This window comes from Enhydra lutris, unplaced genomic scaffold, assembly GCF_002288905.1.
Source record: "Enhydra lutris kenyoni isolate GAN:26980312 unplaced genomic scaffold, ASM228890v2 scaffoldscaffold25, whole genome shotgun sequence".
Taxonomy (NCBI): Eukaryota; Metazoa; Chordata; class Mammalia; order Carnivora; family Mustelidae; genus Enhydra; species Enhydra lutris.
In genome coordinates, this window is record NW_019154109.1 from 6,930,661 (window position 1) to 6,956,968 (window position 26,308).

At 41.1% G+C, this 26,308-nt stretch overlaps 2 protein-coding genes across 3 annotated transcripts in view; both read left to right on the forward strand.

Moving 5' to 3' along the window:
• Positions 1-12,976: 12,976 nt before the first annotated feature.
• LOC111150933 (zinc finger CCCH-type containing 11A) overlaps positions 12,977-26,308 on the forward strand; it is a 41,694-nt gene continuing 28,362 nt past the window's right edge. The window contains exons 1-3 of one of the 2 annotated variants that reach the window (XM_022508623.1): positions 12,977-13,033; positions 18,051-18,104; positions 19,478-19,537. The gene's annotated coding sequence lies outside the window, so the exon portion shown is untranslated. Of the gene's footprint in view, positions 13,034-18,050; positions 18,105-18,336; positions 19,538-26,308 lie in introns of those variants that run through there. The other variant, XM_022508624.1, reaches the window with a different exon arrangement.
• Positions 13,033-17,501, forward strand: LOC111150932 (zinc finger BED-type containing 6). The gene has a single exon (XM_022508622.1). The coding sequence runs from the start codon at positions 13,959-13,961 to the stop codon at positions 16,899-16,901; it is 2,943 nt and encodes a 980-aa protein (XP_022364330.1). The 5' UTR covers positions 13,033-13,958; the 3' UTR covers positions 16,902-17,501.

Consider the following 26,308-nt stretch of genomic DNA (forward strand, 5'->3'; position numbering starts at 1 on the left):
TTTTTATGTAATCTCCGCACCTAATGTGGGACTCGAACTTACAACCCTGAGATCAAGAGTTGCATGCTCTACAGACCAGGCCTGCCAGGCACCTCAATATTTAGAACTTTTGGTACTGTTCCGCAGATCCCTGGGATTCTATTCTTTTTTCTTCCCGATTGTTTTTCTCTTTGTTCTTTAGATTGGATATGTTCTATTGATCTATTTTCGGGTTCATTGACTCTCTCTTTTATCATCTCTATTCTGCTGTTAGCCCATCAAATGAATTTTTTAATTTCACATATTGCATTTTTTCAGATCTAAAATTGTTCTGTTTGGTTATTTATAGTTTCTATTTCTCTACCAAGAATGTCTATCTTTCCATTCATTTCAGGCATGTTTACCCTTAGTTCATGAAGCACAGTTGCTTCCCTACTTTAAAGTCTGCATGGCAATTCCAAGTTCAAGGTCATCTCGGGTTGGCATTTGTTAGTTATTTCTGGAGAACTAGTCACACTTTCTTATTCTTTTTATGTTAAGTAATTTTATATTGTATCCTAGATTTTTTTTTAAAGATTTTGTTTATTCATTTTTAACTAAACTCTACACCCAATGTGGGGCTTGAAATCATGATCCTGAGATCAAGAGTCCCATGCTCCAGGGACTGAGCCAGCCAGGAACCCCAATCCTAGATATTTTTAATATTTGTTGTATAAACTCTGGGTACAATTAAAGTCCTCTGAAGAATTATTTGTTCCGTTACAGCAGATAATCAACCCAGTTAAGTTCACACTGCTAGTGATGCTTCATGTTCTATGGGCAGTGGTGTCACTATTGGTTCAGTTCTCAAAAACTTTTCTATGCTGGTTTGGGTCTGATCCATTCAAGCACAGGTTGAGTGTGATCCCATGGTGTGGACGTTTTCCTATACAAAATTAGGTGGCCCTCTGCTCCTTCTCTTCTCCTCATGAGTTCTCCTGGATCCCAGGCCCTCGGAGCCACCTTTCTGGTGCCTCTGGTCACATAGGATATCAACTGGAATTTTAATGGCCTGACCTGCCACCAAAGCACAGCTCCACAGGAAGGGCCCATCTTCAGGGAAAAGCTGAGAGAGGGGAAAAAAAATAAGGATTATATACATACATTCTCTTCAGTCTCCTCTTCCTGGTTCTTCTTTCCAGAAAGATGCAGTTTCCACCATAGGCTTCGACTCTTCTCTCCCCTTCCCTCAACACACGTTCATTTTTGCAACTAGTACCTGCCCTCAGGCCAAAACTATGAGAAAAAAGGAAAAATTTGAAAACACAAGATTCTTTTCTGTAGCTCACTTCTCTCCACAATTCATCTCCTTTTGTTGATTTTCAAGATCCTTGTATGCTTACTTTTTTTTTTTAGATTTATTTATTTATTTGAGAGAGAACAGGAGGAGGGTCAGGCAGAGATGAAAAGCATCTCAACCAGGCTCCCCACAGAGCACGGAGCCCAACACAGGGCTCAGTCCCACCATCCAGAGATCACAACTTGAGCCGAAATCAAGAGTCAGGCGCTTAACCGAGCTACCCGGGTGCCCTCTCATATACTTGCTTTTTATGATGTGTCCAGAGTTTTTAGTTGTAATCCGTACAACACAGTGGCTGTAGTGGGCTTATTCCATCTTGGACAGAACCAAAAGCCTTACTTCTATTATTTTTATGTGAAATTATTTGATGAAAATGAAAATGGTTGGCTCATTCAGTCCCATGCAGTCCATTTTGGAAACTCTTGTATCTTCCATCAGACATAATTTCTCCCAGAATGAAAGCAGTTTGGATAATATTCTTGGAAAGGTGATAGTTGGGATGTTCCATAGAAAGGTCAGGAACCACCGATCTGACAAGCTATAGTTTAAGTTCTGGCCACTCTGTAACCAGGGGTCAGCAGAAACACATTCAGCTGGCTACCTCATTGGACCAGGGTAGATTTCTTTTTAATGCTATTCTCAGCAGGCTTAGCCTCTTAGTTAACTAGAAAATCATAAAATTCTGCTATCCCCTGTTTTCTGTGTGTTAAGACCTATTAGGTTGCATTGTCTGTGTGCCTAGGGCCACCAAGCAATTCATCAACCACTCGGTTCCTTTTCCTGACTCTTCGTCTCTCCAGCTTTCACGTGTTGGCACTCCATGGCTGGGACCTGCATCTCTTTCCTCTGGCCTGATTCTATCCCTAGGTGACCACTTCTCCTTCCATGGCAGGAATGGTCTGTGTGTGGGTTTATGACTTCCCTAAATTCCACATATCCCATCTAATTACCTACTGGACATCTCTACCCAGCTCCTGGATAGTATCTCAAGAGTCATATATCTAAAGCAAAGATCTTGGGATGCCTGGGTGGCTCAGTTGGTTAAGCCACTGCCTTCGGCTCAGATCGTGATCCTGGGGCCTTGGGATCGAGTTCCACATCAGACTCCTTGCTCAGCGGGGAGTCTGCTTCTCCTTCTGTCTCTGCCTGCCACTCTGCCTGCTCGTGTTCTCATTCTCTCTGACAGGTGAATGAATAAAATCTTTAAAAATAATTAAATAAATCAAAGATTTTAATTCCCCATGTCTGGATCTGGTTCTCCGCCGTCTTCCACATCCTAATAAATTGCCTACCATCTCCTCGGCATCTACTTGCTTGGGCCCCAAACCCAGGAGTCATCCCTGACATCGTGTAAGGCTTGTTTCTGTCTCCAAGCTGCCCGCTCTCTGCTTCTGCCCACAGCCATTACCTCCGCTGTCATGTCTCTCCTAGATGGCAGCAAAAGCGCCCTGACTGCTTTACCCACTTCCTCCAGCCTTTGTACAGAGAGTCTTTCCCTCTGTATAGCACATTCTACAGCAGAAATCACATCACTTTGCATAAAGCCCTTACATGGCTTCCTTTGGCAACTAGAATAAACCCAGATGTCCTTTTGTGGTCTCAGAGGTGCCGTGTGACCTGGCCCTGTCTCCAACCCCCTTTCTCACCGTTCTCCCATACGCCCCAGGAAGAAGACCGGGAGAGTCTCTGGTCACAGAAGCCATGTGGAGAGAGTGTTTCCAAGAATGATTGGTCCCTGTGGCCAGTGAGGCTGAGGAGCTGAGTGACAAGGGGCACAGACAAGGAATCTGGATTAGCCCACTTGGAGGAGTTGGTGACTTCACTTCTGCCATTACTAAAGTGTGTTGTTCTGAGGAGTATGGCTTATGAAGAGTCTGTATCCAAGACATCATCAGTCTGAGTTCAAATGACTTTACTTCTGCAGTGATAGTCTATCAGTCATTCTCAAACCTCAGTGTTTATTAGAATCACCCGGAAAGCTTATTAAACTACAGCTTTTCTGATTCATTAGGATTGACACTTTGCATTCCTTTTTTTTTTTTAAGATTTTATTTATTTATTTATTTGTTTATTTATTTATTTATTTGACAGAGACGGGGAGAGAGAGAGAAGACAGTGAGAGAGGGAACACAAGCAGGGGGAATGGGAAAGGGAGAAGCAGGCTTCCAGCGGAGCAGGGAGCCGAATGTGGGGCTCGATCCCAGGACCCTGGGATCATGACCTGAGCTGAAGGCAGAGGCTTAATGACTGAGCCACCCAGGCATTCCCTGACACTGCATTCCTAACAACATTCCAGATGTTGCTGAACCTCATCCTGTTTGACAAATAGGAAGTTACAGTCTTTTCCAAGGGTTACCTTCTGCTCTTTTTTGAGAATCCCCATGGTGCCTCTGTGTCTGTGAATAGTCTGGGTCACTGTTTGCTACTTCAGCACCCTGGTGAGAAGGAGACCAGAAAACCCTGGGAGCTAGGCTCTGCAATTCCCGGTCTCTAACAGCCCCTAACAGATGCCACTCTGACCAAGTCACCCATGACTGCTGGCCTCTGCCCAGCTCCGGGCAGCCAAGCACCTGCTGTGGCTGCTAATAATGGAATCACAGATCCACCACTCAGTAGAACTAGAAACCTGTTAATGTCACTGGTGTCAGTTTCTTGGCTTAAATCCCAGAAGTCCTGAAGGAATCGAACTCTAGTTTCCTGACTTCTATAGGCCTTAATGTAGGCATCCCTACAGTTCCCCAGACGGTAAAACTTCAGTGTGGTGGGAAGGAACATGCTCCAACCCTACTAAACCCAGTCAGGGCCACACCACAGCAAAGGCTGCCCCGCTTTCCCAGAGGTGAGCTCACTCAGTTCACACACATACACTACTCTAGCGTTGCCTCCCACCACCTCCACCGGAACTCACCTCTGGTGCACACACGACACACCATTAAAGGGGCAGCCCTGTAGGACATTAAGTTGAGTCTGGGTCATTGGCCCCAGATCTATTTTCCCTCATAGGGATTTTTCTCTTGAGAAACTGCCCCTCCTTTCCTGAAGTCCAACTTCAGGGGGTCTTCCCCACCTACCAGTCATGTCTTTGCAGCCTCGAATCTCGGTGGTGGGGTTGGCGGGGGGCGGTCAGAGTTCCTGGTGCCTCTGTTTTGTGGGATGGGTTCGTTTCTGAATAAACTTGTGGCTGCAGAAAGATACAAGGGATTTCACCACGATTCACTGATGAAGGCAAACAAATCACCAAAGCAAGCAGATACACTGGAGGAAAGTCATTGTCAAACTCCTCTCCACAAGAACACAAGGTCCGCCCGGGGCCAGTAAAGCATTAACATATACATGGTACAGTTGTTCAAGAAGTGATAGCCATTACTATTATTGCCTGTTTCTGCCCTACAGATGCATTCTTCTCCCCAACCCAGTTTCTCCTTGGGGTTTCCTGCCCATCCCAGGGCCACAACCCTAATCTCCACTCTCTTTTCTTCCCACCCAACTTGTGCCTAGCGCTTGATTACCTAATCTCTGTCCCTCCAGCATCTCTCTCCCCAAGTCCATTTTGTCCTACCCTTCCCTTAAACAAAAAACAACAGGTCCCTATTTGTAATCATCCAAACTCCTCTCCCTGGCCTTCCAACGCTGCTTCCTTATCTCTCCAATCTTAGCGTGTCTTCCCCCAAATCCATCCAAACACACATCAAATGCCTTCAGGCACTGGGACTACAAAGATGAACAAGATGTTGCTGCTCTCAGTGAGCTCACTGTGTACAGAAGGAAGCAAATGAGCAATAAGCCAACTCCTAAGAAGTAAGAAAGCCTAGGCTGCTGGATCCCAGTCAACAGGTTGATTGAGGGGGGAGAAGAGGCATTTGAGGCAGAAGAAAGCAGATGTGCAAAAGCATGGGGGCCTGAGGAGAAGAACACACTGAGGTCACTCCAGGTCATTCAACATGAGGGAGCAAAGAGCTAGAGGAGAATGGTCCGACAATTTGGGGGAATGAAGAAGTAGGCAGGAGTAAGATTTTGCATATTAGTAGATATCCACAGAAGCTTAGGATTGATCCTAAGGATAATGGGCCATAGCTGAAGGATTTTCAGTAGGGAAGTAAATTTTAATCCTACTATACAGGTTTGAAATTGCTCTGATTCATGGACAAGTCCAAATTAAGGGACATGTTTAAAATGTGTTTTGGGGGGGGCCTGGGTGGCTCCGTCATCAGTTAAGCGTCTGCCTTTGGCTCAGGTCATGATACCCAGATCCTGGGATTGAGTCCCAGGTGGGGCTCCCTGTCCAGGTGGGAGTCTACTTTTCCCTTTCCCTCCGATGCTCCCTCTGCTTGTCCTTTCTCTCGCTCGCTCTCTCTTTCAAATAAGTAAATAAAACTTTTAAAAAACTAAAATAAAATTGTTTTTAGGATCTTACAATACAGAGAGATTGGTATTTGTGAACATGGAAGGAAAGCTAAGAGGAGTGACCAGTATAGTTTTGATTATACCGCATGAATCAGAGTCTGTCCTATAAAAACAGTAATTAGGCAGTCCATCAGGGAATGCAAAATTAGTCATAACTGGCATAATCGCCCTTCATTTTGCATAATACTGTGTATCTGCCAAGAATCAGTATTAATTTATTCATCACAGTGATAGGCAAGTTTGAAGAAGCAGCTTCCAATTAGTGTAGGACAATACAAGGAACTCTGCCTCCTCTCATGGGATGGATTAGATTACCTATTCAAATTATATGCATTGAAAAAATGTGAGTAGATTAATACATAAACACTGTGTAAAACTCAAACACCAAAAGCCAGTGAAAAGTAAGCTTCTCCCCATGCCACCTAGCAGGTTCTTCGCCCCCTTGACCTTCCCCAGAGGCAACTACTCTTGTAAATTCTTCTGAAGATCATTCTATAATACACAAATGGTAAAAATTTATAATGGTCCTTTGCATGTTTATACACATTAATACAGGTGCACAGCGCAAAGCTCATCCTTGCTTTTCATGACAGCATAGAACTTCATTGTGCAGCTGCACTACTTTGAATCTAGTCATTACCATATTTATAGGTTAAGTCACAGCCATGTACGTATGTCATTTCTGCTCGTGTGTGAGTACAAGTACAGGACAAACTTCTAGATGTAGAATTGCTGGGTCAAAGTATAGAGATGTCCATTTTTTTTACTAGTTTTAATAACAAAAGTAACATATATATAGTAAAACAAGATTCAAACCAGTACCAAAAAGTACAGTGAGAAGTTTCCTTTCTACCTCCCATACCCAACTCCACTTTCCTCCGTTCATCACTTTTAATAGATTCTCCAGAAAGTATTCCTTGCACAAGCGTGTGGGTGTGTGAGTGAGTGTGAGTGTGTGATGTTTAGATTATACCTGCATTTTATTTTTTATTTTTTGAATTTTATTTATTTGAAGAAATCGCTACACCCAGTGTGGGCCTTGAACTCAAGTCCAAGATCAAGAGTTGCGTGCTCTTCCAACTGAGCCCACCAGGCACCCTTGTACTTGCATTTTGGAAGAGAAATTCTGTGGTTCTTTGCAAGATGAGACAGGGCAAGGTGGAGAAGCAGCAAAACCAATGAAGAAGTATGGAAGCAATCCCGAAAAATGAGCAAAGAATTTTATCATTCTACAAGCAGAAGCAATGGGGATGGAAAAGAAAAATGCAGATTCAAGAGATATTTAGGAGGCCAAGTCCATAAGGTTCTTAAGCATTTGGACAGGGGAGGTGAGGAAAAGAGAGGCGTTCTCGTTCACTCCCAGATTTCTAACCTCAGTAACTGGGTGGATGGTGGGTGGTGCCCTCCACTAAGACAAAGACGTCAGGAAGAGGAGGAGATGTGGGAGACATGAGGTGATGATTTCGTTTTGGTAAGCTGAATTTAAAATGACTCTGAAACATGCAAATGAAGATTCCTGTAGGCAGCTGGACGGCGATCTGGGTCAGAGATACAGGTCTGAGTCACCACATAAAATTAATTCATAGTTGAAACCAAGGAAAGGGGTGGATAACCCAGAGACAGAATGCAGTGTGAGAAAAGACGAGGGCTGAGGACTGAATCCTGGAAAACACTAATGATTAAGTGAGAGACAGAGAAAGAGGAACATGCAAAAAGACTAGAGAACAGGCAGCCAGAGAATCTGGAAGGAAACCAAGGTCCAATTTTGTTCTTTAAACTATGGGAGGGGGAGTTTAAAGAAAGAAAAAAGGGCGGTGCCTGGGTGGCACAGTCCATTAAGCATCCGACTCCTGATTTTGGCTCAGGTCATGATCTCAGGGTCTTGAGATCATTTCCACTATCAGTGTGCTTGGGATTCTCTCCCTCTTCCCCGACCCTGACCTCCTGGCATGAGCATGCGTACACTCTCTCTCTGTCTAAAAAAAAAAAAGAAAAGAAAAATGCTGAATGAGTGTCAAATGATTGTATAATGATTTGGAGTTGGACAGACGTGGGTGTGAAGCCTGACTTTGCTATTCACTAGCAACGACCCTTGGAGTCATCGCTAGAACTTTGTGTTTGTAAAAGAAGGTTAATGATAATTACTTATCTAATAGTAATAGATAATAGTAGTCAACTAACAGTAATTTTGAGGACTCAATTGAATGATGTATATAAAGAAACTGTGAGCGTAGGGTCTGACACATGATAAACTGTCAGTATAAGCTGGTTACTAAGAAGAAGAAGAAAAATAGGCCCTGAGAAGGAGCCATTCAATATAAAACTTGACCCCACTGTAGTAATTTCAGAGAAGCCATGAGAATGTAAATCTAAATGAAATACACTGAATAGTGTATGTGGAGGTGAAAAAGTAGCCAAGGACATTGGCAATTAAGATAAGATGAGGGGGTGCCTGGGTGGCTCAGTGGGTTGGGCCTCTGCCTTTGGCTCGGGTCGTGATCTCGGGGTCCTGGGATCGAGCCCTGCGTCGGGCTCTCTGCTCGGCGGGGAGCCTGCTTCCCCCCATCCCCTCTCTGCCTCCTCTTTGCCTACTTGTGATCTCTCTCTCTCTGTCAAATAAATAAATAAAATCTTTAAAAAAAAAGATATGATGAGAAATTAGGTGTGCCAGTGAAATATAAGGAATTGAGCATGAGACTTCCTCACCATCCAATTTCTCTTTTTATTTACTTATTTTTTAAACATATTATTTATTCATTCATTTGACAGAGAGAGAGAGAGAGAGAGATCACAAGCAGGCAGAGAGAGGGGGGGAAGAAGGCTCACTGATGAGCAGAGAGCCCGATGTGGGGCTCGATCCCAGGACCCTGAGATCATGACCAGAACCAAAGGCAGAGGCTTAACCCACTGAGCCACCTAGGTGCCCCCAATTTTTCCTTTTAAGTAGAAGGGGGAGTCTTGTATGTTTCTAGGCTTTGGGGAACAATTATAGAGAAAGTTTAAAATACAAGGGACTGAACATCACCACTATTTCAGTCTTCCTGAGACACAACTTTGCACACTTTCTACCTTTCTACAAACTTTCTACCATTTTGTTCCTGTTCCAAACCTTTGAGGAACCCCTATTGTCTAAACAATATTATTCAAATGCCTTCCCAACATTCAAGGTCTTCCATATTCTTGCTCCCACCTACTTTTACAACGTTCTGTCTTTCTCTAACCTGGGGACTCCTCCAGTTGAATTTCTTTTTTTTTTTAAGATTTTATTTATTTATTTGACAAACAGAGATCACAAGTAGGCAGAAAGGCAGGCAGAGAGAGAGGAAGGGAAGCAGGCTGCCTGTGGAGCAGAGAGCCTGATGCAGAGCTTGATCCCAGGACTCTGGGATCATGACCTGAGCCGAAGGCAGAGGCTTTAACCCACTGAGCCACCCAGGTGCCCCTCCAGTTGAATTTCTTTCCTCACTATTCAAGGGGTTTCCTTACATAGCTTCTTTCCTTGTCTTCACCTACCTCTCACTTCTGGTCTATGTTCGGGCAACTCAAGTCTTACTCCCTCCAGAAAGCATGTCCTGAAACACTGCACTTTTCCATGGCCACCTTCTCCTTTCTCAGACCAGCCCACAAAGTGATTTCTGTTGTTGCTGTTTTGTTTGGATTAGGTCCCAAGTTGAAGAATCAGAAATTTTCACATAAAACTCTGAATTCCCAGTTTCTCTTTAAAAGTATGAAGATGTGGTGACAGTGAGTCTGCATCCCCCCCTGGCAAGAATGGGCTGTAGTTCATGGTAACAGCTGGCCCTTTGGCTAGGGCACAGACTCCAAGTTTTATCCTTGCAGCTGCTCACCATACCCATATACACATGTGCCTGGCTCGTCTAAGTATTTGAGTTTACAACGCCAAGTCTAAACCATGGCTGGATGCTTGGTGTGTGCTACTTGGTGGTTATTTAGCTTTATATTTATCACATCTTCCAGAAACTTCCAGATGGACATTTCCACACCTTAGGCCCATTCGGGATCCCCCACAAAGCCTACCACAGCAACCTAAACATAGGAGTATAGTTAGTGTAAGGAAATTGAGGATGATGAGGATGAATACGGTCTGTCTTCTCTTAAATAACCCATCACCCAGTAAAACCAGTTACCCCATTCCAAAATTAAACACCAAGGAAAAAAAGTTCCATATAAGTAAATAAAATCACCTAAGAACACACTGGGGGTGAAGAGGGGAAGGCAGTCCTAGAAAGGTTGATTTCGGTGAAACCAGTTCTGGTCTTGTAGCTAGAGCAAGATGCTGAAATGTATGTGTTTAAGGTTTCTTGCTAGAAGGCTCTGTTGGTCTCTATTTTCTCCCTCATGACAGACAGCCGAGCCCCAAAGGCAGGAAGGAAAAGAGGAGGAATGATGGATACTGGTAATCTACACTGAGTTGGAGACATGTAGGTGTAGAACTGGCTTTCAAGAATACTCCTATTATCCACTGTGTGGACTCATCTGGCATTATGACCCAAAGTCATAGGGCCAGAGGTCAGATCTTGATGTAAGGGCATGTAGATTATGGAGGAGAGACAAGGTTTGAAATGTATGGAGGCAGAAGCTAGTCTGTGGAAAATTCTTTCAATCATCGCACTTATAAAATTGTCAGTGGAAGATTCAGTTATCACTAATACCCGCTATGGTAGCAAGCATCCAAGATAGGCCCCAGTGATCGCTGCCTCACATTATTCATACCCTGCTGAAACAAACTCAAAACAGCCTTACAGTGGAATGAGAACTGTTAAAAAGAATAAGGTAGGCCCCTAACCCCTGATGACCACTAAAAGATATTCAAGATACACTGTACAGTGGGGAAAAAAGCAAACTGCAAAACAATATGGATAGTATGGATAGTTTAGCTTGTTCATATCTTAAAAATACTGTATTTCTTTCATTCTAAAACATGTAACCTTTCAACTTTTAACATCTCTGATTAATGAATGGCCCATCAGAGTTTAATTGGCTGGGGGTGTTGTTTGTTTTTGTTTTTGTTTGGTCTTAGAGTTCTATAAAATAAGATGTGTCTTACTGCTTTAGATTTGATGAAATATGATGAACTATATATAGTATGTCAATCAGAACAGAACTGCAGCTCCCAAGGCCGTGAGCTGAAAAACCCTTCAGCTGTTTGGCTAGCCTTCTGCTAAACTGAAAAACCCTAGGTGTTGTGGCACAGACAGAAACTGGTTATCAGGAACCTGTTTGTTAGGCCTGGTTGACATGGCAATCACAGAGTATTGTCCTGTAAGGCAGGGACTGGGGCTAGGATTCTAATGTTGTGTCCTCTCACTTTGAAAGGAGTTAAAAGCCCACGTGTGAGGACACCCCAGACTGCTCTGAGTGGTACTGGCTGAGGCTCCCACACCAAGCTGGTATCTGGCAGAACAAGCCTTGGGAGGAAATAAAAGGTGCCTGGAGTCCCATCTGCTTTACTGTCAAATGTATGCTTTCTTAGTGATAGAACTGTATCCTTTATCCAAGTTGGGTACGATGTTGTCACACAAGCAAGTTTTTTTGAGCCACTAACCCAGCAGGGATCTTAGGCTCCTACTCGATCAGAGTAGTAGATTTAGGCATATTTGCATACAAAAACGTTAGAAAGAATATATGCTAAATTATTGAGAGATCATTTTGCAGGAATGAAATCAATGGAGAGTTAAATGTTCTACGGTTGCGTATTAAAAAATTTAAAAAACACTTATATGTATTACTTTTATAAGCAGAGGAAAAAAAGGTAAACACATTCAAATTGTAAAGTACAGAACAGTGTTAATAATGAAGGAGCCAGGCGACCACTGGTTTTTTCCCTCTTCCTACTCCAACACCCACGAAACTTGTAATGAGCATGAATTATTTTTTCAATACAAAAATTTGTTTTAAGAAATAAAAGAAATTCCCCCAAGCCCAATTTTGCCTCTTCAAATAAAAAATAAAGGCACAAATCCTTCAACATTGCATGAGAAAAGCAGTTTATCTCTAAATGAAAATTATACATGGTTCAGGTGATTTATTCATGAACCAAATTCTACAGGGGCCTACTGTCTGGTAGACACTGTTCCCGCGGCTTTCTTGCTTATCGCCTCATTTGATTAAAAAGCTTTTTAAATCAAAGACAGTTACAAGAAACCCGTAAATTTCTAAAAACGTGTTCTCCCCAAAACGAAGACACCCGACGTCGTAACGCCTCCCCTCTCACGTGACCCTACGACCCAGGGAAGCCATCTTAAGCATCGCCTCATAGAGGAAACTACAACTCCCAGAATCCTCTCGCATTGCGTCGTGCTGGCACTTTTACTGGCCGGGTCTTAGAGCTGAGCCCGTAGCCAGGCGCCATCTTTGACGCTGGCAGTCTTGGATTTCTGCTGGTGTTGCTGCTGTGAGGACGGCGGGCGGCAGCGGCTAAGAAAGAAGAAAGACGTGGCAGCAAGCGGGAGTCGGGGACAGTGTCGGCGGTTCGGTAAAGTTTCTGTTCTCTGGTAACTAGACCCGTTTTTTGATTCCCGGTGGCTCGGGGCAAGGGAGGTGGGGGAGAGGGCGAGGGGAGTGGCCGCGGCCTCCCCTCGCCCCTGGGTTGCGGCCTAGCCCGGGAAGTCTGAGCGGGTCCTTAGGCCCAGCGGTAACGACCCTCCTCCCCCACCCCCCGCCCGCCGCCCTCGCCGGAGCGAGCTGGGAGCCCGGGGCTCCCGCTCCCAGTTCCATCCACCCCACCCCCACCCCCTGCACCCCACCCCCACGGCGCCTGCTCCTTTCCCAACAACCTTCTTCCCCTCCCCCACATCCGGTGTTGGCGAAACCGTAGGAGCCGGGAGCAGCCCCGGAAAGCCTACTTGTTCCCCGTCTCCCCGAGAGAGAACTGACACTAGATTGCTTTCTTCGCGACACTTTCCCTAGTTTAGCGGACCCCCACTGCCTAAATCAAACTGAGTGCCAGGAGCTGAATTTACCTACTCTCATTCCTCTCCAGGGTCCCACTACTTGGGAGATACTCTCAAACTCCACATACTGAAAGCCACCGACCTAAATCCGGTATCCTACACCCCTTCCCTACCTTAATTAACTCCCACCCCAGCCCTCCGCATCGGAGTCAAGAACAACAGGGACACTTCCGTTCTCCTTGTAGGATTGATGAAATCGTAATGAAGAACACCCCCTAAAGTCCCATAATCGGTGCGGATTCCTATGGGGAAGGCCCATGTTGTTGACATCTTGCAGGCCTTGGTTCTGGACCTTGAGAAGGAGGCTGTGGAACTAGTGATAGCGATGCTTTTTAGGGTAAATGTATGTAGGTATTGGGGGAAGGGGAGGGATCAACCGAAAAGGAATGAAAGTGATTTAAAGCTCACATTTCAGTTTTTGCTGTTCATATAGAGTTCAACTCCTGAGTTACTCATTTACAGGCAGTAAAGCTTCTCCAGTCTAAAAATGTCTGAAAACTAAATTTGGATTAACTCTTGATACAAACAGTAAATTGAAAACGCAGCTTGTGACCCAAATTTTTATTCTCAAAACACTTTTTTTTTTAGCCATCTACATTTTTAAAAATTGTGTTATTTTTCTTTAGAGCTGAAAGGGCTCAACTAGCATTTGCTGTTAATGACCAGTATGTGGAGTCTGCTTTATATTCCCAGAATTGACTTTTTGGGTTGTATTGTCAAATCACAGTCCTAAATGATGAATGTTGAATGATGCACTATGTTTTTGTTTAAGTGAAATTTCCTGAGAATAATTTCAGAATTAAGGGAAATTGATGTCGCTACCATGACGCATCATTAAAATATATATTTTTAAAGCTGAAGGCATTTCAAGGAGATGTAGTTCTTGATGAAGCAGAAAGAACATGGGCCTGGGATTTGGAAGACCTGGCTTCTAGCTGCTACTAATTCTGACTCTGGGAAAGTGCACCTCAAGTTCTTGTTTTCTATAACATGAAGAGATTGGACTATTTGAAATCAGATTCAGAACTCAGAAGTTGGAAGGGATCATAAAGCCCTCTAAGAAAAGAGTTTGGGAATGTTCTCCATTGCTGTCACTTTTCCTCCAAAAATAACCTGGCTTGGAAGTCATTGTTCCAAAGGGAATTTGATTCCCCATAGAAATTGGAGACAAGGTAATGCAATTAGAGAGGAACAGCTGTATTTCTACTTGAGTAATAAACCCACTAACAGATTCTGGTACGAATTTTGGAGACACAAAGAGAATGAGTGTATGTACCTTAAGTGTACCAGTTTCCTCACTCTCTTCTGGAAGACGATGCAGCACTTTTAGTGGTGCTGGGATTCTGGGATGTGTTCCTATTAATTCTAATACAGATGAAGAAGATGTGGTAGAGGGAAAGATGGTGGCAGAAGGAATGGATAAAGAGGCAAAATTGCCTGCTAAAAAGAAAAGAAAGAAGGGCTTACGGATTAAGGGGAAAAGGCGAAGAAAAAAACTGATCCTTGCGAAAAAGTTCAGTAAAGATTTGGGATCTGGGAGGCCTGTTGCAGATGCCCCTGCTTTATTAACTTCCAGTGCCCATGAGCAGGATGAAGAAAGTCTTTTTGAGAGCAATATAGAAAAACAGATCTATCTACCTAGTACCAGAGCCAAGACCTCCATTGTATGGCACTTCTTTCATGTCGACCCCCAGTATACCTGGAGGGCTATTTGTAACCTCTGTGAAAAAAGTGTTAGCAGGGGTAAACCAGGCAGCCATCTGGGGACATCTACGCTACAGCGACATTTGCAGGCAAGGCATTCACCTCACTGGACCAGGGCCAACAAATATGGAGTCACTAGTGGGGAAGAGGATTTTACTTTGGATGTGCCTTTATCTCCCTCTTCTGCTGGAAGCAATGGAAGCTTCGAATATATGTCTACTGATCCATTAGATGAAAACAGAATGGGTAAGAAACGTGATAAATCAGTGTCTGATGCCCTGAGGGCAGAAAGAGGGAGATTTCTTATCAAAAGTAACATTGTCAAGCATGCCTTAATTCCTGGAACAAGAGCCAAGACATCTGCAGTTTGGAATTTTTTTTATACTGATCCTCAGCACATCTCAAGAGCTGTGTGTAATATATGTAAAAGAAGTGTGAGCCGGGGTAGGCCAGGTTCTCACTTAGGAACTTCAACACTTCAACGTCACCTGCAGGCCACACATCCCATCCATTGGGCTGTTGCCAACAAAGACAGTGGTGCGGTTGGAAATGGATTAGATGAGGGAGAGACTGAGAGAAATGATCTCTTAAGGGATCCCCTGCATGGAGAGAAGTCTACAGGCAGCCACGATTTAACAGCTGAGGACCTTAGTGACTCAGATTCAGATGAACCTCCTGTGTTAGAGGTTGAAAATAGTAGAAGATCTGAGAGTCCTATTCCTGTTGCAGAGCAAGATACTCTGACACATGCACAGGAGAGAGAAACAACATATTCTGAAAATTCAGTCTCAAGTCAAATAAGTCAGGCAATTATTCAGATGATCGTGGAGGATATGCATCCTTACAACTACTTCTCAACCCCAGCCTTTCAGAGGTTCATGCAGATTGTGGCCCCTGACTATAGGTTACCATCTGAGACTTACTTTTTCACAAAGGCTGTACCTCAATTATACGATTGGGTCAGAGAAAAAATTTTCTTAACTTTGGAGAATGTTCAAAGCCAAAAGATCCACCTGACTGTTGACATATGGACCCATGACCCATCCACTGACTATTTCATCGTGACTGTGCACTGGGTCTCTTTGGAAACTGCACCTTCCAGTAATGGCAGGATCCCTAATTTCAGAAAGTGGGCAGTACTTTGTGTAACAGGGTTGGCCAAAGACTGCTTGATAACCAACATTTTACAAGAACTAAATGACCAGATTGGTTTGTGGCTTTCTCCTAATTTCCTCATTCCTAGCTTTATTGTTTCCGATAATTCCTCTAACGTGGTACATGCAATCAAAGATGGAGGTTTTACCCATGTGCCATGCTTCCTGCATTGTTTAAATATAGTCATTCAGGACTTTTTTTGTGAGCACAAAAGCATTGAGAATATGTTAGTAGCTGCCAGGAAAACCTGTCATCATTTTAGTCATTCAGTCAAGGCCCGTCAGATTCTGCAGGAGTTTCAAAATGATCACCAGCTTCCGTGGAAGAATTTGAAGCAGGATGAAACTGGCCATTGGATTTCTACCTTTTATATGTTAAAATGGCTCTTGGAGCATTGCTACTCAGTTCACCATAGTCTGGGTAGAGCTAGTGGGGTTGTGCTCACCTCACTTCAGTGGACTTTAATGACTTATGTTTGTGATATCCTTAAACCATTTGAGGAAGCCACCCAGAAAGTGAGTGTCAAGACCACAGGATTGAACCAGGTGCTCCCCCTAATCCATCATCTGCTCCTTTCTCTGCAGAAACTCAGAGAAGATTTTCAAATAAGAGGTATTACCCAGGCACTCAATCTGGTGGACAGTTTATCTCTGAAACTTGAAACTGATACCCTGCTGAGTGCCATGCTTAAATCCAAGCCCTGTATCTTGGCTGCTTTGTTAGACCCTTGCTTTAAAAACAGTTTGGAAGACTTTTTCCCTCAAGGTGCTGATTTAGAAACTTATAAGCAGATCCTTGCAGAAGAAGTTTGCCATTACATGGAATCTTCAGAGGTGTGCCATATTGCAACGTCAGATGCTTCTGGTCCCCCAGCCATTGTAGGAGCTGATTCGTTTACCTCATCTCTAAGAGAAGGCACCTCCAGTTCAGGGTCTTTTGATAGCTCAGCTGTAGATAATGTTGCCATTGGAAGCAAAAGCTTCATGTTTCCTTCCGCCATAGCAGTAGTGGATGAATACTTCAAAGAGAAGTATTCAGATATCTCAGGAGGTGGTGACCCTTTGATTTACTGGCAGAGGAAGGTGAGCATATGGCCAGCTTTGACCCAAGTTGCCATTCAGTATCTAAGCTGCCCCATGTGTAGTTGGCAGTCCGAATGTATCTTTACTGCAAATAGCCAGTTTCATCCAAAACAGATCATGAGCCTGGACTTTGACAATATAGAACAGCTGATGTTTTTGAAAATGAACTTGAAAAATGTTAACTATGATTATTCTACATTGGTTCTGAGCTGGGATCCTGGGAATGAAGTTATTCAAAGCAATGAAAAAGAAATATTACCTTAATTTCTTTTTCCTTTTTCCATTTGAAATGGGCAACTTGTTCCTATGTTACTGTATCTGAATCGCTATAGTTGTTATATATAGTTATACTAATTATTCTTCATACACAAATCTGGGGAAACCTGAAAACACAAAACGTGCTGAAAATTCCTCAGTGGTAATAGTAATGCTGACAAAGTGAAGATTAAAAATTCCACAGTAGTAACTCAGTGTATCTGTCTTTTGAAATTTTGTTTATACCAATTAAGAGAGAAAAGATATTTTTTGACCTAAAAAATATAGTGCAGCATTGAAAGGCTTTAGGCTATTTCTGGCTGGTAGATTAAATTTGTAATTGGTTTTAAGTAAAAATTTCTCCCATCATGAGAAGTTTGATTGCTCTAAAACCAATGAAATTGAGGGAAAAAAGTATCCTAAGCTGTTTATTCCTCCCCCTTGCTCCCATTTTTCTGTTTCTTTAAAATCCCTGATCCATACTTACAGCTTGGCAAAAACAAAGTGAAATTTGGAAATTTCTGATTGCCTCCTCATACTGGTCAGCTTTATCATTTCAACTTACTGAGTGTGATAGAGTTACCCTTTATATTTAGGATTGGATCTGTGCAAAAGGAAAACATTAGAAAACAATAAAAAAAATTACTTTTAGTTTTTGAATTGCCTTTTTTAACTTTTAGAAAATAGTGTAAAAACAACAAAAGATTGTATGGGAACTTTTTACAAATGTATGGGCAAATGACATTAAAAAGTTTACAAGAATTGAAATTGGAGTAAAAGCCCCAGGAGCATACTTTTGACAAATACCGTGTCCATTTCCCAAAGAATGTTTCTCTAATTTTAAGTGATTTTAAATGTCTTTAAATATATATGCTGAATGATCCATAATGCTGTATTCTTAACTGTGAGATTGTTTTTTGGCTTTTAATCTTAGCTAAACATAAGCACTCAATATTTTCAGATTTTAGGAATCATTACCTCACTGGTAAAATGAGAGAATTGATCTCCATGATCTTTAAAGTCCCTTTCCACTCTTTAAAGTATGTTTCTGTGGTTGAGTGGGAGGCCAGAAAATGATGACTTTTAGTAAAAGTCTATTACAAGTTTCAGACTGAATAACTAATGTGAGATCCCAATTTTTCCTTTTTTTCATTTTAGATTTGGGGATATTCCCTGCCCAAAAATTTCCTGGAAAATTGACTAGTATTAAGTGTGAGTAAAAGGTGTCCACTTTTTTTTAAGTTTCGATTTTAGTTTTGTCTTGGATAGTATTTGGCAAGATTTAGCCTAGAAATTATGTAGTATTTATTACATGAGAATCAAAATTGCTTTGTTACGGGGCTGGTTTCAAAATTTAGAACTCATTTCTATGTATCAAAATCGTTTTTTGTTTTTGGTTTTTGGGTTTTTTTTTTTTGGTTTTTTTTTTTTTTTTTTAATTCTTAAATGGTAAATGTACCATTGTGAAATGAAATTTCAACTCCAAAAGTTTACCCTTTTACTAACTGGAGTAATTGAATAATTACAAAGTCTTTAGTTGAGCCATCACTCGTGGGGGAAAAAAAAAAAAAGAAACTAGGCTGCATGAGCAAGCCTTAGCAGGGCCAATATTGAATGTCATGCCAGTGACACTGGAAGAAAAAGTCTTCCCTTAGACAGAAGCTTTCTGTATTTTGACAGCGCCAGTTCAGGATGGCTGTAATGCTGCTCTGCCTTCTACAGCTTGCTGCACCACTCTGTAGTTACTCCATAACTATACGTTTCTATCTTTTTTGGTTAAACACTCCCTGAAGCTGATAAATATGATAATGATGTACGTACATCCGTATTATACACATTGATTCATGTGTAAGGCTTTCCCTTCATGTTTATTCTGTGGGCTGGGCAAAATTTAGTGTAACATACCGATACACGTCATGATACTTTGGTATAAGAGTAAGTTCACTATTTTTATAATGAACCCAAATCTGAAGGCTTTTGTAGTGTGTTTTAAAAGGGAAAACTTACCCAGATGTTTTATTTCTACACATTTGTGTATATGTGTGTGTGTGTGTATAAGCCAGTTAGTATATATGTATATGTATATTATATACATAAAACACTATATTTTTTCATACAAGTATGCTTTTATTATACAGATAATAAAGATGGGGGAAGGTTTCTGTTTTTTTCTTAATAGGTGAAGAAATCTTGAAGACCAGAAATTGGATCTTATTGAATTTTGGTGTTCTTTTTCTTTTTTCTTTTTCTTCTTTCTTTTTAAATTCTATTGTTCGGCTGTGGAAGATGGATTTTTTTTCTTTTTTCCCAATAATCCTTTGACTCTGAAGTTCATCTTTAAATGAACTCTGTTTTTGTTGGTTTTTATTTTTGTTTTTGTTTTTGAGGAGATAACTAAGCCTAGCTGTCTCCAGTCTGACAAAGGTTATTCGAATGGACTTAATCTCCCAGTAGTTGGGAGATGTTTTAAAAACACCTCCTGTGTTTGAATTGTGGCTGAGAGGTTTCCTTGGCAATGTGAGGAGGAAAATTCTTTCTGCCCCATTATTATTAATTCATGGATTGAGTGTTGGTTCGACCTACAGGCGTAATAGATTGGAACTCAGTGAAGACACAGAGGTTCCTGTTGAGAGCAACCAGCTAATGTAAGTGTGGGAATGGGTTTTTCTCATTAAAGGAGTGAATATTTTTGTAATTTTAAGGCATAATTTTCCTGAATCAAGGAAAGAAATCATTGTCAGGCTCTTTTTTTCTTGTAATTACTTACAAGCTTTTGGTTTAGGGATGGAAACATTTCCTTCCCCTCCCCCTTTTTTTGGATAGTACATGCACAAAAAAGGGAAAAGCAGTATACTAAGGTGGAGTCTCCCTGTGATTGCATTTCTTCCTAGGAAAGCAATGTCAGTGTCATGACATAGTTCCATATCCGTGCAGAGTTATGCCTCATTTGTTGTTTCTAATGACAAGATGTTACTGCTTTGTGTGGAAGTGCTATAGTTTAATATATTTCTCATTGATAGACATTTGGGGTTTTGCCATTAAAAATAAAAATAGCACATATCCAGTAACAGCCCTCTGTGAGCTGTTTCCCTAGAACCAGTTCTCAGATGTAAATTTGTAGAATTACAATTCTGTAAAGAGGTATACCAGTTTACTAATTGATGATGTCTTTTTTGATTTGGAGACGCCCTCGATATATCCTTTTTAGTAAAAATATTAATATTTGGTCATGTTGCTAATCCTTTGCTATATAACTTTTTCATTTTATGTCAAAATCTATCATTTTTATTATGATTCTTAACTATGGTTTCATGCTAGGAAAAGTTTTTTTTCAATCTGAGCTTATTAAAAAAAACCTATATAATGTTTTTTGCAGTACTTGGATGGTTATATTTTTTATATTAAAAATGCAGTCTAGCGTGATCCAGCGTTCACGCTACTATCCAAAGAACACACAAATACTAATTCAAAGGGTTACGGGCACCCGATGTTCATTGCAGTATTATCTACAATAGCCAAATTATGGAAGCAGCCCAAGTGTCCCATCAATTGATGAATGGATTAAAGAAGATGTGGGATATATATACACACACACACACACACACACACACACACACACACACACACACAAACAGTATGCAATTACCTATAAGAAAGAATTAAATCTTGCCATTTGCAATGACATGGATGGAGCTAGAGTATAATGCTAAGCAAAGAGTCAGAGAAAGATACCATATTATTTCATTCATAACGTGGAATTTAAGAAGCAGAACAAGCAAAGGGGATAACGAGAGAGAGAGAGAGAGAGAGAGAGAGAAGCAAACCAAGAAACAGACTCAACTATAGAGAACAAGCTGATGGTTACCAGAGGGGAGGTGGGTGGGATGATGAATGAAATAGGTGATGGGGATTAAGGAGTGTGGGAGTGCACTTGTGTTGATCACTGGGTGTGGTATGGAAGTGTGGAATCACTCTTGTACACCTGAAACTTAATACTAAACTGTTTGTTAACTAACTGGAATTTAAATAAAAACTTTAAAATGTAATCTAGGTATTGTAGTTATATGGCATTGCCTCTCCTTCCCATGAGTATGGTCAATAAAGGTGTCAAATACTGCTTTCCTTTTTGCTGAGCACAGTTATTCAGAATCTTTTTTTTTTTCTTTTTTTTTTTTTTTTTTTTTGTGAGAAAGAGAGATTGAGAGAGAGAACATGAGTGGGGTGGAGGGGAGAGAGAAGCAGATTCTCCGCTGAGCAGGAAGCCCAGTGCAGGACTTGATTCTAGAACCCTGGGATCATGACCTGAGATGAAGGCAGACGCTTAACCAGCTGAGCCACCTTATGCACTCCCAGAATCTTAGTATAGTGCTTTGGTTAGTGAGCTAAAAAGCCTCTTTGCCATCTTTGCTTTTATTCCCTTGGAACCTCTTTGTATGAAGTAGACATTTTTTTTTTTTTCAAATGGGAGGCCAGTTTTTTTGTTGTTAATTTCAAATGCTACTTTTTTCACAAATCACATTTGTGGGCTTGCTCAAATTCTGTGGCTCTTACACTCATTTGAAAATACTACACTTAAATGATATATTTCACATCCCTTATAATATCAAGGAGAGTGAGGTCCTTCTAAAATTTTTCTTTTTTTTTTTAAGATTTTGTTTATTTATTTGACAGATCACAAATAGGCAGAAAGTTAGGTGGAGGGCCAGGAGGGGGGAAGCAGGCTCCCTGCTGAGCAGAGAGCCCGATGTGGGGCTCGATCCCAGGACCCTGAGACCATGACCTGAGCTGAAGGCAGAGGCTTAACACACTGAGCCATCCAGGTGCCCCACTTCTAAAATTTTTCCTTATCTCTCTTGGTTATTCAAGATGATTTTACAGTCCATCAGGTTCCAATAATAAACTGTTATCACCTGATGTGATTATTTGGAGACGTAAACTGCTTTAAGCCTCTACTCCATTCATTCTTCATTATCCAGATCTTCAGTGCCTTAGTAGTGTCATAGTTTTTCAGTTTTTTTTAGTGTAGGTTTTGTATACTTCATTTTCTTCCTATATATTTTATAGCTTTATTGTGAATGGGACTTTGTTACCAAGCTAGCACATAGGAAATTTACCAATTTTTAAAAATACCTTATTTTATTTTATTTTAAGATTTTATTTATTTACTTGACAGACAGAGATCACAAGTAGGCAGAGAGGCAGGCAGAGAGAGAGAGAAGGAAGCAGGCTCCCCACGGAGCAGAGAGCCCGATGCAGAGCTCAATCCCAGGACCCGGGACCATGACCTGAGCCGAAGGCAGAGGTTTTTAACCCACGGAGCCACCCAGGCACCCACAAAATACCTTATTTTAATTATGTTTTAGTTGATTGCTGGATTTGCTAGTTTGCAAGCATATAATCTGCAGGTACTAAATTTTTTTTTTTTGCCACCGCCTTTCTAGTCTTCATACATTTCCTTAACTCATGTACTAGACTCTGAATGTTGGATAATGGAGACGACAAGGGCTCCTTTTTCGTCCAGAGTGAGGTCACTTCCGTTGTTTGCCATATTGCTTGTGCTCATGTTTTCTGATGACTGAGTGCATGTATGCCAAAGAGGTCACTTGTAATTTACTGAGTTTTTTATCAGAACTATATGCTGCATTTTTACCTTTTTTAAATATTATTTTTAAATCCTTTTTTAAAACCATGTCTTCTTGGCTCCATAGCTCAGGGGTGAGAGCACTGGTCTTGTAAAACCATGTTTTCTTTTTTGGAACTTTAAGATATCTGGGGAATCTTGGTTGCTTAGTTGGTTAACATCTGCCTTAGACTTAGGTCATGATCTTGAGGTCCTGGGATGGAGCCCCATGTCATGTTTAACGTGGAGTCTGTTTCTCCCTCTCCCTGTACCCCTCCCACTGCTCATGCTTGCTGTCTCTGTCTCTATCACATAAATAAAATCTTAAAAAAAAAAAAAAAGAAATTTTAAGATACCAGAGTTTTTCTTTTTATCCCCCTTTACTCATTACATTTATGAATAATGAATTTTTTTAAATGTTAAGTCACTCTTACTCCTGGAATAAATGTTTTTTGATTATGTGATCTAATTTTTTTTAATATAGTGTGGTTTGATTTGCTTTATTTCGGATTTATCAGCTGTGTCCCAAATAAGATATCCAAAGCAGTTGTTTTAAAACTTTTTAAAAAACAGTAAAATAGTGGAAGTGAAGTTCTTTTTCTCAACCTAGAATACTGCTTTAAGTAATACTGCTTTAAGTAATCAATATGTGGAATATATAGATGATATACTTTTTGAGACTTTTATGTCTAAAACTTTTTCCAAATCCTGAGATACTGAAATGTAATTTGAAAGGCCAAATCTAAGGGCATAATCTTCCCTTTAAATTCTGGTATGTAGCATTTTGTCTTTTGGCATGTAGAGAGTCAGGTGATGTTAGAGGTCAAATCCGATTTTCTGTTATTAGTCTACTTTTTCCTAGAAATCTGTATGATTCTATCTTTATGCATTGGAATTCAAAATTCTCAGCATACCTCTGGTATAGTAAAGATGTGTTTATGATTTTTTTTTTTTTTAAAGCAATCTGTACACCCAACATGGGACTTGAACTGACAACCCTGAAATCACGAGTTGCATGTTCCACTGACTAAGCCAGCCAGGCACCCCAGTAGAGACGTCTTTCAAGAAATTTCCTGCCTGGCATTTAATGAACTCCTTTTTGGTTTTTTTTGTTTTGTTTTGTTTTGTTTTTTAAGATTTTATTTATTTGTCTGAGACAACAGGCAGAGGGAGAAAGAGGCTCCCTGCTGATCAAGGAGCCGGATGCAGGACTCAGTCCCAGGACTCTGAGATCATGACCCAAGTCGAAGGCAGGTGCTTAACCCACTGAGCCACCCAAGCGTCCCTGATGAACCCCCTTTTAATTTAATGACTAAAGTTTATTCAGTTTAGGGAAATTCTGTTATTTTATTATTAGCTCTATCAATTTCATCCCTTTTAGAATTTCCATTGTATAGAAATTAAGTCTCCTGGAATAATTTCCATCTTCTATACCTTTTCTCTTGTGTTGATATCTTTCAGCATTCTGAGAGATATCCTGACAGTATCTTAAAATTCAGTTTTAGTGTTTTCCATCAGTTTATTGTGCTCTTACTTGTATTGAAATCTCTCTTGGGCGGCTTAGTCAGTTAAGCAACTGACTCTTGATTTCAGCTCTTGATTTCAGCTCGGGTCATGATCTCAGAATCCTGGGATCCAGCCTTGCGTTGGGCTTACCGCCCAGTAAGGCATCTGCTTTTCTCTCTCCCCATCTTCCTCTGCCCCTCCCACTGCACACACACGCATGCTCTATCTCTCAAGTAATTTTTAAAAAAAAAAGTCTCTTGGGGGAAGCAAGAAATTTGAGTTTTCTTATTTTTTGAACTTTTATTTCCACTCTTTTTTGTAATGATATATTCCTTTGTATCACCCAGTGTGGTACCCAATATCGGGCTTGATCTCACAACCCTGAGATCCTGACCTGAACTGAAACCGAGTCATAGGCTTAACCAGATGAACCACTCAGGATCCCCTCAAGCTGTATCCTTTAAAGCTTACTGAGAACATGACAGTTTTAAAGGAATTTCTCCTTTTTCCTACATTAATTTAGGGGTAGGATTGGAGAGGGCCAGTCATTCATCTTGGCTTCCCTACTTTTGCTATTGAAAAGTATTCATATTTTCTTGGCATCATGAATACTTTTGTTTTAACTTTTATTTTATTTTATTATTTTTTTTAAAGATTTTATTTATTTATTTGACAGAGATCACAAGTAGACAGAGAGGCAGGCAGAGAGAGAGAGAGAGAGGGAAGCAGGCTCCCTGCTGAGCAGAGAGCCCGATGCGGGACTCGATCCCAGGACCCTGAGATCATGACCTGAGCCGAAGGCAGCGGCTTAACCCACTGAGCCACCCAGGCGCCCCTTGTTTTAACTTTTAAAGCTTAAGAAATTTATCAGAATGGGGGCTCCTAGCTCAGTCAGTTAAACAGCTAGCTGCCATTGGCTCAGACTGTGATCTTGGGGTCCTGGGATCAAGCTCTGCATTGGGCTCCCTGCTCAGCTGCAATCCCGCTTCTCCCTCTTCTCCTCCCTCTCTCTCTGTCTCAAATAAAGCCCTTTAAAAAACATTTATCAGTATGCATCTAGGTTTTGAGTCTTTGCAAACTTAAGGTAGTAGTGATTACTGTCAACTTTTTTTTTTTTTTTTTAATTTCTGGGGAAAGGTATTTTGGCCATTTTCTTGAATAGCAGTTACATTCTCTCCCCCACCCCAAAAGAAAGATAACAGAAGTTCAGTGTTTAAAACAGATACATGAAGTAACTTCTGTTGAAACATTAGTAAGGCCGTGTCCATCTGCTCAGCATTCAGTCTTCATGCTCTACTTCGGAGGGATTTTTGCAGAGCCTAATTTTTTTTTTTAAGGCAAAACAACAACAAACCCTAATATGCCATTCATACTGTTTTATTACTGTTTCATAAGTAACATTTTGATTAGTAGGTTGGGGGTTCCTGAAACAGCACTGGTTTGATATTCTTTGGGATATTGTTTTCAAGATTGAAATTGATCAGGCCACCTGAGCGGCTCAATTGGTTATGCAACTGCCTTGGGCCCAGTCTTGATTCCGGGATCCTGGGATCAAGCCCTACATGGGGCTCCCCGCTAGCAGGGGGCCTGCTTCTCCCTCTCCCTCTGCTGCTCCTGCTTGCTCTCTGGCAAATAAATAAATAAATAAATAAAAGAAATTGATCTTTAACCTTTTTTTTTTGGTCTTTTCTAAAATATTTTTCTATTGTAAAACTTTTTCATTCTCCTCTCAATAATACCTTTACTTTTTGTGTATGTGTCATTGTAATTATTTGAATATCCTTTAGAGACTTGAGGCAGTTTTTATGTTTGAGGGGGCATTTTGGGTCTTTTTTTTTTTTTTTTTTTTGAGGCAGTTTATTTAATTACCTTTTGGTGTACCCTCCATTACAGAACACATTCCTTGTGTTTAGGGTCAGAGAAATCCTATTAGTGGATCAGTGGGGTGCTATTAAAGGTCCAGTCCTTGTCCCACTCTGTAGTGGATCAGTGACTGGCAAGCCAGTTAAGGCAGACTTAAATTCTTTATTATATATATGTTGCCTTGTATTAGAAAATCAAATGCTTAGCTGAGCATAAAACAAAATAATAAATAGCCACCTACAATCTTACCAACCACTCAAGTAGTAACTGATGCTAACATTTTGGTCTTATTCTTCCAAACCCTCTTGCTTCATTTTTACGAGCATTTAGTGGTGCCAGTGGTCAGGATTTTGGCTATTCTAAAAGGAATTTGCAGTTCCCTAATGACAGGATGTTGAGTGTCCTTTCATATGTTCATTTACCATCT

Excerpts from the sequence above, each read along its gene's own strand:
- LOC111150932 (XM_022508622.1), top strand. The coding sequence starts at position 13,959 with ATGAGTGTATGTACCTTAAGTGTACCAGTTTCCTCACTCTCTTCTGGA.